This window comes from Cervus elaphus, chromosome 22 (assembly GCF_910594005.1).
Source record: "Cervus elaphus chromosome 22, mCerEla1.1, whole genome shotgun sequence".
Classification (NCBI taxonomy): Eukaryota; Metazoa; Chordata; class Mammalia; order Artiodactyla; family Cervidae; genus Cervus; species Cervus elaphus.
Window position 1 is genome coordinate 11,291,570 of NC_057836.1, and position 14,225 is coordinate 11,305,794.

Sequence of the window (14,225 nt, forward strand, 5' to 3'; positions counted from 1 at the left end):
CAAAACTAACATTATGCTTAGCAAGTCAGTTTTAGAATACTAATTTAGTGACCATCAATGGCTCCTGTGACTAGATATTGAAAAATATCTTAATATCCTTATTTTTTGTTAAAAACCCCTAACACTGAAGAATCTTATGAAAACTGAAATGTATATCTTTTGAGAGGATAAACCTTTCATCAAAGCTCTGTCCAGTGGAAGTCCCCTGCAGATCTCTTTGCTGGGAGTGAGTTCGGTCAGTCGGATGGACTCACATGAATCACATCTAAATTACAAAGGATGTATACTTTTATGAATTTCAGGAAGCGGCTTTCTTTCTTGCCCTGCTACCACCTGGGATGTCGTTGGAAACAGGACAGTCCACTGTCCCCCACCTCCCTGGATGACCTTCACGGAACACTGTCCTCTTAGGGCCATACTCTGAGAACAGCGTGCTCTCACCGTACACTGGATGGGGCCCCCAGGGGCCCCTCCGCCGCTCCCAGACTGGGCCCGACAGCAGAGCAGCCAGACTGCTCCCTGGCTCATGGGCTGCCCTTGGAGACACCCCTGCCCATGTCCTTGTTCCTACCAGATTCCCGAGTGTGGTTCTGCACATGAGAAGATGGGCCCCCAGCACCCGCCCAGGGGAGTCGTTCCCAGCAGCTGGAAGGATCCGTGAATCAGCCTAACCGCGCGGCCCAGGGATCGGACGCTGGTGCTCACTGCGGGACTCAGCTTGTGCCTGACGCCTTGCCTCACCGGCCGAGTGAGCTGTTTCCCCACAGCCCTAAGGCAGAGTTAGAACTGGCTAAAGGTGCTGGGCCGGAGAGGCGTCTGCTCTCCCCGCGGGGTGTAGGGTTAGTATGGCCTCTAACATGGGCACTTAGGGGCCAGAGTAAGAAGGGAATCGAGGAGAAAAACACTTGCTAATGTCCCTCTGGCCGTCTGACCAGAACTCTTTCTGGTCATTCCAGGTGTGCAGCGGCTGTGAGAACAAGTACGTCCAAGGAACACACCATTTGTTTTCATCGAAATGTAAAAAAAGCTCAAATAATGATGCACGTGCTTTGGACATGTGTACAGTGTGGACCAGTGATGTTCAGCTCCCTGCTTTCGAGCCCCACTGGGCCCTTCTGAGGGCAGCCTCTGCTCCTGGAAGCCCTCCAATCTCTGTGTTTCAACAATACACAATCCAGACTTGGCAGGGCGGGTGGAAGCCACGCAGCTCTGCTGCTGCACGGGGACTGCAGAGGGGCTCCTGGGAGCAGTGCTGAATACACGGAATACATATTTAATCGGCTTGTCTGTGTGGAAACTCGGTCGTTCGATTCCACGGTCTGTCTGTCTTTTCCACGCTCATCGCACTAATGTCTGTCTTCGAGGGCTGGGGCTGCATTTAAATGGTCTGAACAGCGTGAAAGAGAGATTCCCACATGCACAAATAATTAATCCATGCATTTTTGATCTTGAGGAGGAGAAAGAAAGAAGAGAAGGATTCCGGTCCCATGAAGGCTGTGTCCCCAGGGTCTGAAGCAGCGTGTGGCGCAGAGCGGACCTTTAATCGGGAGATGGATGGATGGGTGTGAGGGAGGATGAATGAACTCAGAATATTGTAACGTATTTTTTATATAATTTACTGGCCACCTTATCGACTCTGATTACTTAGAGAAACACCTCAAACAATGCACTTTCTCTCTGTTGCCTTCCCTAACCCTACTCCTTCTACGACCTCAGTGGTGTCCGTAGCTTTTCCTCCACAAATGTATACCTGGGCTCCTCGTGGGTGTGCTCAGCCACCAGGCGATAACGTGTCACTGAGCAGTTTCCTGGCTGGAGTCACGGCTGTATCACCATTGTCAGACACCTGGCATCTCCTAAGTGCCGCTGGGGTTGCCGGCTGGGGCGAAGGCAGAAGTGGCCAGAGCCACTGGTCAAGACTGACAATATCTTTTATCTTTTTTCTGAATAGACTAGTTAGTCTTTGAGCTGAAGCGAACTGGCAGATACACTGTACTATAATCTTTTAGCAATTTCAAAGGCAAATTTCAGCTACTTTGATGGAAACATATAGTAGCATCTCTCCCCTTGTATTTGCTTCAAAGGGCAAACTATGAAGTTCTGAAGATCAGAATATAATTTCTGAGCACGGGCCTGCCTTTTCTTCAAATCCATTAGGTGGCCAGCTCCTTAACAACCCAGTCTTGTCCACTCTGCTCTTGATCGGACTTTCCTGAAGCCCCCACCTCCGGATGAACCTTCTGGCTCCAGCCCCAGGCATCGCACGTTCAGTTCCTCAAGTGTTTCTATTCCACCCTTTGTCTTGCTTTTTAAGATGCTCATTCCCTGGTGCCCCAACCCCCGGACTGCCCCACCACCACCTCCATGATGGAAGCAGGCAGGCCCTGCACTGTCCTCCTCCTGGGACAAGGCTGAAGACAGAAGCAGACCCAGGCCCCGAGGAAAGAGCCTGGGGGAGGGGCAGCAGCTTCCAGGCTGAGCTCATCCATATTTGGGCTCATGAGGGTCCTGAGAGAGACTCTGTCCACCAGGGTGGGCGGTTCATCGTGTGCTCCCCAAAGCTGGGTCAGAAATGGGGGTGGGGGGCTTGTGCACTCGATCTGCTCCAGCAGCAGAGACTCCTCCATCTGGGCAGGACAGGCGGCAGCATACTCATCCTTGGAGGAGAGGGGATCACTGCATCTCTGGACGGCCCGCAGTGTTGGGTGGGCTGCAGACACACATGTACCTATGAACATGCAAGAAATCCGCCCCCGCCATCCGTCATGAACTGAGCACCATCCTGACCAGGGAGCAGACTGGGGCCCAGAGCCGACTCCTGTGCTTGGCGGCAGGGGTCCCCTCGGCTTCCAGGCCAGCTCACTCATTCACGCACCGCTTGGCACCATGGACCACCCCCTTGTCCACGATCCGTCAGCAAGACTGCTGGGCGTCTTCCCAGGAAGACCCTTGGCTGCGTTGCTGCTCCCTGTTCTAATCCATTCCAGGCCTTCAGCCTTCCAGCCTGCTGAACTCCCAGCAGAGCGTGAAGTCCTCCTTGGGTTGTTGAATCATGTTGTTACCAGCCCCTGGCAGGGCATGTTCTAATTCTGTGTTTGTACCTTGAGCAGAGTCACCAGAAAGGGCATCATTGGAGGATGTGTTCCACCTGCGTCTGAGATGAGGGAAGGCGGGCCGCTCCTTGCTCACAGCCGTGTCCTCTGCCCTCTCCCTCCACCCACCTCTCTTCCCGGATTGCCACCGAGAACTCAGGCACCAACAAGCAGGAACAGCCAGAAACCAGCCGGGAAGCGTGGACACAGCCAGCACAATGTACGCCCACACACACGGCCAGGGTATCCACACACTGTGTCAGGACACACGTGCACACACGCATCCTGTGCCTTCCTGGCCTCCAGAAGGATGCAGTGATGGACACCCTGCCTCCCCATCGGTCCCCAGAGCCCAGCGGGTCTCCCTTCTCCCTTTCGGCCCCCAAGCCTCTTTGGTTCCCCGCCCTTACCTGCCTGACCCACGCAGCAAGCTGTTTAACCTTATGGATTCCTTGGTCAGAAACGACCTTATTCAAATGTGTGAAACATGACGGAAGGACACCCACAGGAGGAAAGCATGGTCGGGGTCAGAGAGATGGGGGTCAGAGGAGACACAGGGCAGTTAGGGCCACGTTCACCCCACAACCCAGGTACTGGGGGCTGAACAGAGCACAGAGCCCCACCCTGGAGCCACCAGATCTGAGGAGGCGTCAGGAGCCTGCATTTCTAGCAAGTCCCCCAGTGACGCTGGTGCTGCTGGTCCCCGGCCCACATTTCAGAACCACTGGGTGTGTCCCATGAGCCTGAATTTCTGCGATTCATCATCTCCTCGACACTTGCGAGTCAATACCATCCATCACTCTCATTACCATCCCAGCAAAAGCCTGGCCAACAAGCTGCCATGGGAAACCCCAGAGAAAGGGATTGGGCTCCATTTCTAAAACCTGATGCTGTTCTGCCAAATTCCTTGGGGTTTCCTCAGCCTTCCAGTTTAGCACCTCCCTGGAGCTTTGAATCGAACCTCCTCGAGGGAAACCTTTGGCTCTTTTCCCTGAGAGAGCACAGTGGTGCTTGGAAAGGGGCAGGGGCACCCTTTCCAGGTGGTGGAGGTGGAGCTGGTCCCTTTTGAACAAGCCCAGAGCAGGATGCCCGCCCCTCCGCCCAGGGAGCCGGGCTGGGAGAAGGACGTCAGATTAAAAACAAAGAACCCCACCAAGCAAAGTGTCTCCGGACCAGAGGCTCCAGCAGGACCGGGAGGCTCTGCTGCACCCGTGGGACTGACTTCTGAGCACCAAGAAGGATGCACCCGCGAGGCAGGGGTGGGCCGCCTCTGCTCCCTGAGCACCCCCTCTTGGGCCCAGCCCCCAGTCCCTCGCGGGAGGCTGCTCACTGTTTCGGGGCTTCTCCTCATCCAGGCCCTCGTCCTCATTCTCGGGGTCGATGTCCTCGGCCTGCGTGATCCAGTCCAGGTAGCCCTTCAGGTCCTCCTCCAGCTGCTGCTTCTCTCGCAGCTTCTGGAAGTCGCCCCGGGCCTTGGCCTTCTCTCGCTCTTTGGAGAACTCTCTGGTGAGAGACGCCAAGTGGGCAGGGCAGGAGAGACGGGGCAAGAGGAACAAAGGGTTAGCTGCATCGCACAGGAAGCCCACCGCCGGCCCCCACTTGCATGGACCCCTGTCCCAGGTTTGATCTGCTCTCATAAAATGGCTGGGTGGGACGTCCTCACCTGGGACATGAGGAGCAGATAGACCAAACTCATGTCCCCTTTTTGTGGGCTGTGATTGCAAGCTGCCTCTCATGACAGACGTCCCCCAATGACCTGAAAGGCCTTCTAAACAGTAGCCAGTGGGGACCCCCACTACAGCCCCGGGAGACGAGGAGCTGGAGTCTAGCTGAAGCCCCCCCCAACCCACCCCACCGGCTCTGCCAACCCAGGTGCTTCCTCAGGGGCTCAAGGTTGGCCCTGGTGGGGTGTATATACTACAGAAATCGTCAAATGTTACAAATCAGGGCTCTGCCCCTCAAAGAGCCCATGTTATACGTGGCTGGTGTAGTCACTGAGGTCAGGCCCAGGAGAGCTCACCTCTCTACCCCTTCTCATTTCTAGGGCATGTTCTGCTGGTTCAGCAAGCCTGGAGGGTTTCTAATCTAGAGAAAGTTCTTTCCCACATGAAGGAGACCAAAGAGGGCTCCAAACACAAGAAAATGTCCTGTGGCTGCCCTTTGGGTTAAAAAAGAAATCTAATCAGAATGGGAAAATGCATAAAGTCAAGACGATATAAAAGTTAAATGGGGCATTCAGTCTCAAGCAATAATGAGTAGAAGCTAAAATTGGGTTGGGATTTGCTGGAAGAAGGACCTATTGAAGAATTTTGGAGAGTGTCTACCTCTTTCCTGTTTTCTGTGACTCTGTCCTTATTTTCTCTGTGATTTTGAATTCACTTTCTGAGCCAGGAGGGGCTGGTGGCCAAGAAGGGGGTCAAGGAGGCTGGGTCTCACTATTGAAGCAAGTCTGTGCCTTTTCTAAATAAATAGCCATGCATGCCTCAGTCTGTGGTACTCGGGACCCCTGGGGTATGTGTGGACGCACTGGGCATTTCAGCTTCTTCCTAGAGACACGATTCCTCCTTCCCTTAGTGGGGGAGGCGCAGTTCAGGGTGGGAGGCTGTAGAGTCCACCTGAAGGGATTCTGCAGGAGCAGACACTCCACAGGCAGGCGTCATGGAAGGCAGGGCACACAGGTGAGCCAGGGGGCAGGACGACTCAGCTCCGGAGCCCCTACACCCACTGTCCAAGGTCTGCATTCACTGCCGGAGCTCAGCTTTCACTCTTTACCATCGGGGGTAGGGCCGGGACGGTCTGGGGACATTTCCGTTGGGAGATGTGGGCTCCGAGTTCTTGCCAACTGCCGCTTTGATGATGCTCTGATTGGGACGGGATGTTCTCCTTCACTCTGATTGAATCCAATTCCAGTCTGATTGAACTTGCTCTTCCTGGGCTTCCTGCCAGCTGCCCGGCACCTCCCCTACCTTCCAGGGGGGAAAAGGAGCTGGGCTGCCCACTGACCACGTGGAGGGAGGCCTCAGCTCCTGCTGATGGGGAGGGGACTGGAGAGAGGCCCCAGCCCTCCGCACCCACCACTCCTCTTGGGCTTGTGGGCTCGCTGCCTGGAGTCACTTCACAGAGCGCCCCTCCAAGACTCCAACTCCAGGCCCCCTTGATCATCCTCCCACCCCGCCCCCCACCTTTGGGAGCTGTGTTCCTTGTGCAGTGGGCTTGGGGTGCAGGGGACTGAGTAGCTAAGGTTCTCCTCCTGGAGCCGGGAGCTGACCCAGTCATGCATGGTGACATCTGCTCCGCAGATTGGAAGCTTGCCATCCACATCCGAGACCCCTGGGAACCACATAGACACCCCCAGGAGACGAGGAAATGAGGTTTACTGGGGGTGAGGGGGGTGAGGAGAAGCAGTATGGCCAGGTCCTCATGGGGTTTAGGGCACATGGAAGGGCGGGGGCTCCCCCTCCAGACCCCACGCTATAGGGGACCTGCAGGGCAGAAGCACCTGTCTCTTCATCTCCTTTCTGATGTCTCACGCTGCTGTGTCAGTCACGGGGTGTCTGTCTGAAGGCAGGGGCACGTCCTGTGCCGGCAGTGGCTGATGGCACAGATGTGGTGCAGAGCCCATTCTGGGTGTGCGGTTTGCACAGCTCCCAGTGGTGCATGTGGAAGGTCTCTTGGTGCCATGGCTGGGGCTCCAGGCCCCGTGATGACCGGTGTAGCCGCTCCTCATCACCCACAGACTCTGCGTCTGCAGACCTGTCTCCTCCCTAAGCCTTATTAGTCATGCCATCCATGGCGAGAGTTTGTGGTCACTGCAGACATGCAGAAAGGCAGGATCCGGGGTCATGATCCCAGCCGAGGTGAGACAAGGGGCTGCCACCTTCTGGGTGCAGCTCATACTGCAAACGAGGGCCTTTTTACAGCCCATTTGATGCCATGTCTCCCGCATTTTGTACTTTTTGTTGGTGATTTTTCTGATTAAACGGCCTCCAAGCATGAAGCTGCTATGCGGTCTATGACCCTATGTGCTCGAGGGCTGGGAGGTGCCTCTGGGGAATGTTCAAGTGTCTGATGAGCTCCATCCAGGCCTGAGTTATAAGCTGTAGGCTGAGAATGCGGTGTGAACGAACCAATACTATGCCTTAAACAAGATGCCTTCACATAGATGCACATACACAATAACTTGTGTCCTGATGACAAGGCTGTGTCCAGAGGCTCACAGGAACCTAACCCGCTATTTCCCCCAAAGAACAGAGTTCAGTGTTCATGAATTCAGTGTTGGACCAACCCTGCCGGAAGTCGTGAGCATCGCCCCTACTCCAGTTTCGAGGCAGCTTGTCTGGCACTTCTGCTGCTTCTTGACGTGGGTCTTAACTGTGGCTGGTGGTCAGGGCTGTTTCCATGTCACAACATGCCCGTTGTACCCTCAGGCCCTCTGCCTCATCTCCAGGGGGAACGAGGGCTGGGTGCCCATTGTCTAAGAGATCCCATGCCCCTTATCACCTGAAGACATATGTCTTCTCTATTTGCAACAACTTAAAACCACAAAGTGACCAGAATCCAGGGTCCAGTGACTTTCACTCGATTGCAACTTCTAGCACAGTTTCCAGAATCTTGTGGTCGTGATCACTGTTCTAATGGGCAGGAGGTGAGATATCTGGAGGTTCCAAGACTTGTGAGGATCAACAGGCAACGAACGTGGAAGCATTTTGAAAAGATCCACAAGATGGATAGCTACATGGATCCATCTGGCCTCAGCAGGAATAGGTTTCCAGACAAAGGATGCCCAACCCTCCAGTGACCAAAATCTCTGACTTCTATGCTTAAAATGGAGGCTTTCCATAGTTGCTCTCCTGCCTTCCTGAGCAGGAGACCCCAAGCACCCTGAGCCCTTCCTCCATGACTGCAGGGAGGAATATATAAGGATGAGTTACCCTGCTGGGCTCTGAAAGGACAATACCCTTAATTGATGGACGCGGGGTCACAGCCACCAGCTCCAAACATTTTGAGATGACAGTGCTGCATGTGGGGAGCTCTGTTCTCCTTCAAGGGCTGTTACATTTACCAGCTGCTGGCCCCCAGCTCAGGACCGCCTGAGGCCCTCAGGGCAGGGATTCTCCAGCTTCCTCCAGGACCCCTGGTCCTCGGTCTGGTCCCCCCCATCTGCCCACAGGTGACCTCTCCCCCCTGCATCTTGGCCATAATTTGGAGTCATGGGATTAACGAGGCTGATGGGCTTGGAGACAGTGGAGTGTGGGGGATGGGAGCAAAGGTCGTGGGTCCACATGTGGGGGTTTAATCCTGATCCTCCAGGCCCCACCTGTGAGAAATGGGGAGGTTTCCACATATAAACCTCACTTTTCTTCTCTGTGGAGTGGACATGTGCTCTGCATCAGCTCTCGGGGCAGCGTGGGCAGCACGTGAGCGGATCCACCAAGGACGCCAAGCCCGAAGCCTGCTGACGAACTCCTCACAGCAGACACCAACCCGAGAAGGGGCTTCGCGGCGAGCCCCTGGACATTTCCAAGTATTCCGGAAGGTTGGCCACAGGGCAAGCGGGCATAAGGTTGTGATCCTGGGGGAATGGTGGGGGAAATACCACAGCGCTGTCCTGACTGGTCAAGACGGGGTCACTGCCGCACGTGCTCAGTCAACAGCAGCCTGGTTCTGGGCTTCTCCTTGGGCAGCCAGCCCTCTGGCTGGGCCAGGAAGGGGAGCTGCTCGCCTGCAGACACTCTGCGTCCAGGCAAAGTGGGTGTCTGGGACCTAGGAAGCTTGGGAGGTGCAGCAGTGTTGGGCGGCTGGGGTGGGGAGGGGTCTGGGGAGACGGATCGAGGGCTGAGCTCCCAGGAGAGGAGCGGATCTGGGTTCTAGAATTCCGTGGACCCGCCCACTCACTCAGACTCAGCTGGGCTGAGACCCATCCTTTAAGACCACTCTGCCTGCCCGCAGCACTGCCACCATCTGACTCCGCTCTGACCTCTGGGGAGGAGTACCCCTCGGGGGGCCGAGCATGACCAGGCAGACCCCTGCTCGAGGGGGCTTCGTGGTCGACGCCTCAGCCTCCACTGCAGATTTCCAGGGGAACTTCACTGCTCAGACCTGCTCCTAATCTCTGGGGGAGGATGTGGAGCCACGTTTATCAAGGTTGAGAAGCTGGCACGTCACAGGCCCAGCTCACTCAACATTTGTCTGTGGGCAGTGATGGGAAGATGGGAGCAGGGCAGGGCCTTGTGCAGACACTGACCAGTGAGGGGACCCCTACAAGCCCCACGGCTCCTCAGGGGCCCTTCCCTCGTCCCTGGAAGCAGAGGGCAGCACATCTAACCTGGGATGAGCCGCTCAGTTGTCCAGCTCTGACAGCACCAAGCCAACAGCCAGCCCTGTGCGGACAGCATTGCCGTAGGGATGGCGCCGCTGCTGAGCGCCTGCTGCCCGCCGAGGCGCTGACGTAAACGACCACATGCCGCCATCACAGTGACCGAGGGGCTGGGGTTACGATCCCCGTTTTGTCAGCTGGGTGAGCAACATTTAAGAACCTCCTGCCTCCAGGAAGGCCAGTGCTGGAGCAGCTACATTTCTGCCCTGAGAGGTGATGAGTTTGACTTTTCCCACCCTCTCCCTGACGACCCCCTATAAACAGGCCATTTTCTTGTGTTGGACACAAAATGGAAACCCTTCCACCCTCCAGGCAGCTGACATGGGCACCCACTGTCCTGTGCATCACTGTCATACTGATGGAGGGTGCTGGTCCCCCCGCTATGTGGCCAGGGAGACGGGGCCTCTGATGGCCTTCCTGTTGGGGAGGGGTGAGGTCAGGGTGGACCCTGTCCCTTCCCCACTTCCAGGGCCGACCCTGACACTCCTATGGGGCCTTGGACTGTGGCAGGAGACGGGGGATGTCCTCCTCCTTGGCCGACTCTCCCCGACACACACATCCCCAGAGACGGAGGAAAGGCTGTGAAGCAGCGGCCCCTCCCCCACGTGTTGCAGGAGCAGAGAGTCACGGGAGCCTTCAGGGGTGGCCTTGGCGTGGCTGGCTTGGGCTTGGAAAGAAGAAAGGGGGCCGAGGAGATGTCCAGTGGGGCTGTGGGGCAGGGGTGGCTGCCCAGGGCTCCTTGGGCCCCGCCACCTGCTGCCTTGACCGCTTTTTAACTTTATCTGTACCAAGGCCGAAATTAGGAGGGCTTCCTACTTGGAGCTGAGCAGAAAAAGTTGAAGGAAAACATGCTCAGTCTCCTCTGTCCTCCTGTAATCGGGAGCTTTAAACAGCCGAGTGCTCTTCCTTCCCAAGGTGGACACAGACAGGGGCAGCCCAGGCTGCGATCAGAGCCAAGGAGAAGGGGAATCTTGGTCTATTTGGTTTATTTGCATTTTAGCTCAAACTCCTGGCCCAGTCAGCATGGGTAAAGAGGGCCTGAGTCTTCACTGCCAGTGATCCTGGACGGAGGCTGGACAGAGATAGCCCAGGTGCCCGTCTGCTAGGCTGCTACGAGGGCCAGAGCAGACGGCCCACAAATCTTCCTCCAATTCCTCTGCCAAACCAAGGGGCCCAGATGCTCCCGAGGTCCCCAGAGAAGTGTCCTGCCCACCTGGACAGTCCAGCCTGGTGTGGGCAGGGCTGGCAGGAGACAGGTGGGCCCGGGTACCTCTCACTGTAGCCCAAACCAGGGGGGCTCTTCCCTGTGCCTCTGACCTCTGTCCAGCCAGGCCAAGGACATTCACTTTAAGGCTCCCGGGCTGGCCCATGTCCCAGGTTCATCAGAGCCAGAATAGAGCCAGGAAGAGCAGAAAGAGTAAAACAAGGTAAATGGAAAAGTCGAGACCTTCTTGCTTGGTCCTGCTTACCCGCTAAGGACACCGAGAACCAAGTTAAGAACAAAGAATGAACCTATGATGATTAATGTGACAAAATAGATCCAGGGCCAGTCCCTTCCCACGGCATCATTGACCTGGAAGAATGGGGTCAGAGTTAGTGCAGCTCTGGGAGCAGCCGAGCATGGCCCGCCACCCTGGGCCTCCGGGTCACCAGAGGCCAAGTGGCCTGCCCAGCCAGCGGTCCGCACGTGCGGCTGAAGTGAGACAGTTTCTGTTCTCCTGGGCCTGGTGACGGGTACACGGGGCCTGGGGCCTTGCTCAGCTGCGTCATGACGAGGACACAGAAACACTCAGCTTACCCGCTCAACACACCAAGAACCAGATTTAGAACGAAGAAGGATCCGAAGATGACCAGACTGACAAAATACACCCAGGGTAACTCGTAGCCCATAGCGTCCTGCATCTGGAAAGACCAAGGACAGTGAGGAGAGAGAGAAGCAGGAGTGAGTTCACAGCGAGGAGGCAGGGAGGCCAAGACGGAGGAAAAGAGGCCGGGAGGGAGGAGCAGAGATTCGGGGGAAACCACTGTCGCCCAGCACCACCTTGACTCTAACACCCGGTGACCTTGACCTGAGCGGGAAGGACCTTGGTGGCTCTGCCTCCAGGCGGGTGGGGATCTCGCTTGGCTGTCTCTGCCCTTTTATTTTCAGGGGAACAGAATTTCCCTCCAATATTTTCTATTCACTCGTCTAAGAAGCTGGGTCACCTCCAAGGTGCTTTCTTCCCTAGGAGATGGTTTCCGCTCACTTGGGTTTATGTGGTCACTGTGGCTGGCACCCTGGCCTCAGCTCTCGCAGACAAGCGGGGTTGGCGGCTTTGGGGTCGCATGGGGAGACGCCTTCCTCAGGGAGTGACCCAGGGGCCTGGGTGGATGAGTGCTGACCACGCTGTGTCAATGGCTTCAGAGGCCATGGGCCGGGAGGACGGTGGTTCGGGGTTGGTGCTCAGGGAGCAGCTCTAGCAAACATGGGCCAGCGGAGATGCCATGGGAGGTTTACACCACTGGGGTTCCAAAATCCCGCAGGGCACAGGCTTCCCGAACGACCTGCATCTGTGGTTCTCCAGGGGAGGCCCCAGGGCCAGCAATATCACCCTCCCTGGGCACCTGGGGCCTAGTTTGGAACCCTCGGCCTTACACCCACACTGGGGGCGCCTGACGTCCCAGGTTCTCACAAGCCCTGGGTGCATCCGATGTGTCTTAGGCTTGAGACCCGCTGGTCCACAGCCCAGCCTTCAAAGCAAGGACAGGACAGAGGCTGTGACTCTCTGCATCCTCTTGCACCCCCACCTTAGCTCTGGGCCCCCTGCTCTGGGGCGGCCTGGGCGCCAACACACGTGCGGGCGGCCCTGAAGTAGGGCAGTGCGGGAGCAGGAGACGGATGGCTTCAGTCAGCCCGCGTGGAGCTATTCAGGAGAGAAGAATAAATACAGCCGATTTTAAAGAATGACCCAGATTGCTGACACCCTTACTTAGAGGTGAAAAGGGACAGGTCTGCTCAGACACTAAAGCCAGCCGTTCTCTGGGGCCCTATTGGGTGGGCATGCAGAGAGGCCCCCGGGGTCCACCACCTGCAGCCCCTCAGCCAGGACCTCACCAGTAAGCAGGCTTTGCTGAAACACATTCCTCCCCTCCCCCCACATCTAATTCTTGGAGGGAACCACACCTCCATCCTTCAAATCCAACATCACGTTTCCCCAGGAAGAAAACACAGGAGGACTGTTGACTCCAACCCCATCTTCTGGGGGCCTCTCTCCACCCCAGCTGACTCCAGGGACCTTTCAGGTCTGGTGCCCCCTCCAAGGCATTGCGGTCCCCAAGGGCTGGGCAGTTTGGGGGGCGTGGGAGGCTGTCACCTGTCATCACAGGTGGGAGGTGCAGCCTTTAAAATCATAGTGCATTACAGGGACTGTTATCGGTGGGCGGGGTCGGCTCTGCCCTGAAAGCCAGTGCCCAGGGCGGTGGCCGGATGAAACCCTGACCTGTGCCACCTTGTCTGTGGGACACGGGGTCCACCCGCAGGTCACTGGGGGAGCAGCAAGTCGGGGGACCATCTCACCTGACCCCTCCTGCCCCTCTGTGCCTGCTCGGGCACCAGGAATGCCCAGGTGGTGTGGGATCTGCCGTAGGCCCACCACTCCCAGAGGCCGACAAAACCAGCTTCTCCGGGACTCGGCCGGGACCCCGCACTGAGTGGGGCGTGGAGTGGAGGCCTGTGGACCTTGTTGTCCCAGGTGGGCCTCTGGTACTTGGTGAGGCCACAGGGGGCTGGGCTGGCTCTTGGACGTGTGCGGAGCCCGGAGCCCAGTTCTGTCCAGTCTCCAAACTGGTGTAAAGCTGGCTTTTCCTTCCCTCTTGCTCCCCACTCAGTGAAACTGACGGGCCAGCGAAACCCCACCTCCTCCAGGAAGCCCTCCCTGCTCTCGCGGGGTCCTGAGTGGGAGCCACATTTCTCTGTGTCCACGTCTCTCCAATTAGACCCAAACTCCTCGAGCGCAGGCCTGGGGGCCCTGTAAATGCTCACTAAATGTGTGTTCAATTGAATTACTGAGTAATAAGAACTTGCCTAATGCCAGCAAAATGAATAAAACAAAACCTAATAAGTAAACAAATTATAGCTTTGAGAGATGAGAATTCCCCTTCTTAATATGTTTATAAACCAGGAGTGTATTGTTTAGGTAACAGATTCTCTGTTTAAAGCTGCGTGGGTGCTGAGTAGTAATGCCCAACCTAGGGCAGACTCGGGGTTCAGGGCTGGGGGTACCGGGGACCCTGACACCTTCTCTACCTCATCCCTGTTAGAGCCAGGTGCTGTCTCTGGGTGACGAGGACTCTTCTCCACTTTTCACCCTGAGTGGCTCTCTGTCATTGGTAGAGCTCAACTCCCCAGCTCTGCTCGCTGGACACCTTTAAGGCAGGGAGAAGAGGTGGAGATGGAACGGGAGAGAATAGGGTCAAACACCCAATGTCACCTGCTTGGAGGCAAAAGACCTTCCTCATAAACCAGGGATATTTCAGCAGCGCCAAGGCCAGCGATCAGTGGCCATGGTGCGTACATGTATGTGTGTGCATGTGCACTCGCGTGTGTATGTATATATATGTGTGTGCATATGTGTATGCATGCATGAGTGTGTATCTATGGGTATATGTGTGTGCATGTGCGAGCATATAAGTGTGTGTATGCACATACATGCATGCATATGTGTGTATGTGTGTGCATTATGTGTGTGAGTGCATGTATGTGAGGAATGTCCTCCCAG

At 56.3% G+C, this 14,225-nt stretch overlaps 1 protein-coding gene across 17 annotated transcripts in view; it reads right to left on the bottom strand.

The window, feature by feature from the left end:
* The window catches only part of CACNA1C (calcium voltage-gated channel subunit alpha1 C), a 449,377-nt gene that overhangs the window by 99,559 nt on the left and 335,593 nt on the right, over nucleotides 1–14,225 (bottom strand). For 13 of the 17 annotated variants that reach the window (XM_043882597.1, XM_043882599.1, XM_043882596.1 and 10 more), the window contains exons 8-9: nucleotides 10,938–11,041; nucleotides 4,423–4,595 (exon numbers count right to left, since the gene is read on the bottom strand). In XM_043882597.1, the coding sequence (XP_043738532.1) occupies nucleotides 4,423–4,595; nucleotides 10,938–11,041 (277 nt within the window). Of the gene's footprint in view, nucleotides 1–4,422; nucleotides 4,596–10,937; nucleotides 11,042–11,266; nucleotides 11,371–14,225 lie in introns of all 17 variants that reach the window. The other 4 variants (XM_043882595.1, XM_043882611.1, XM_043882602.1 and 1 more) reach the window with 1 other exon arrangement.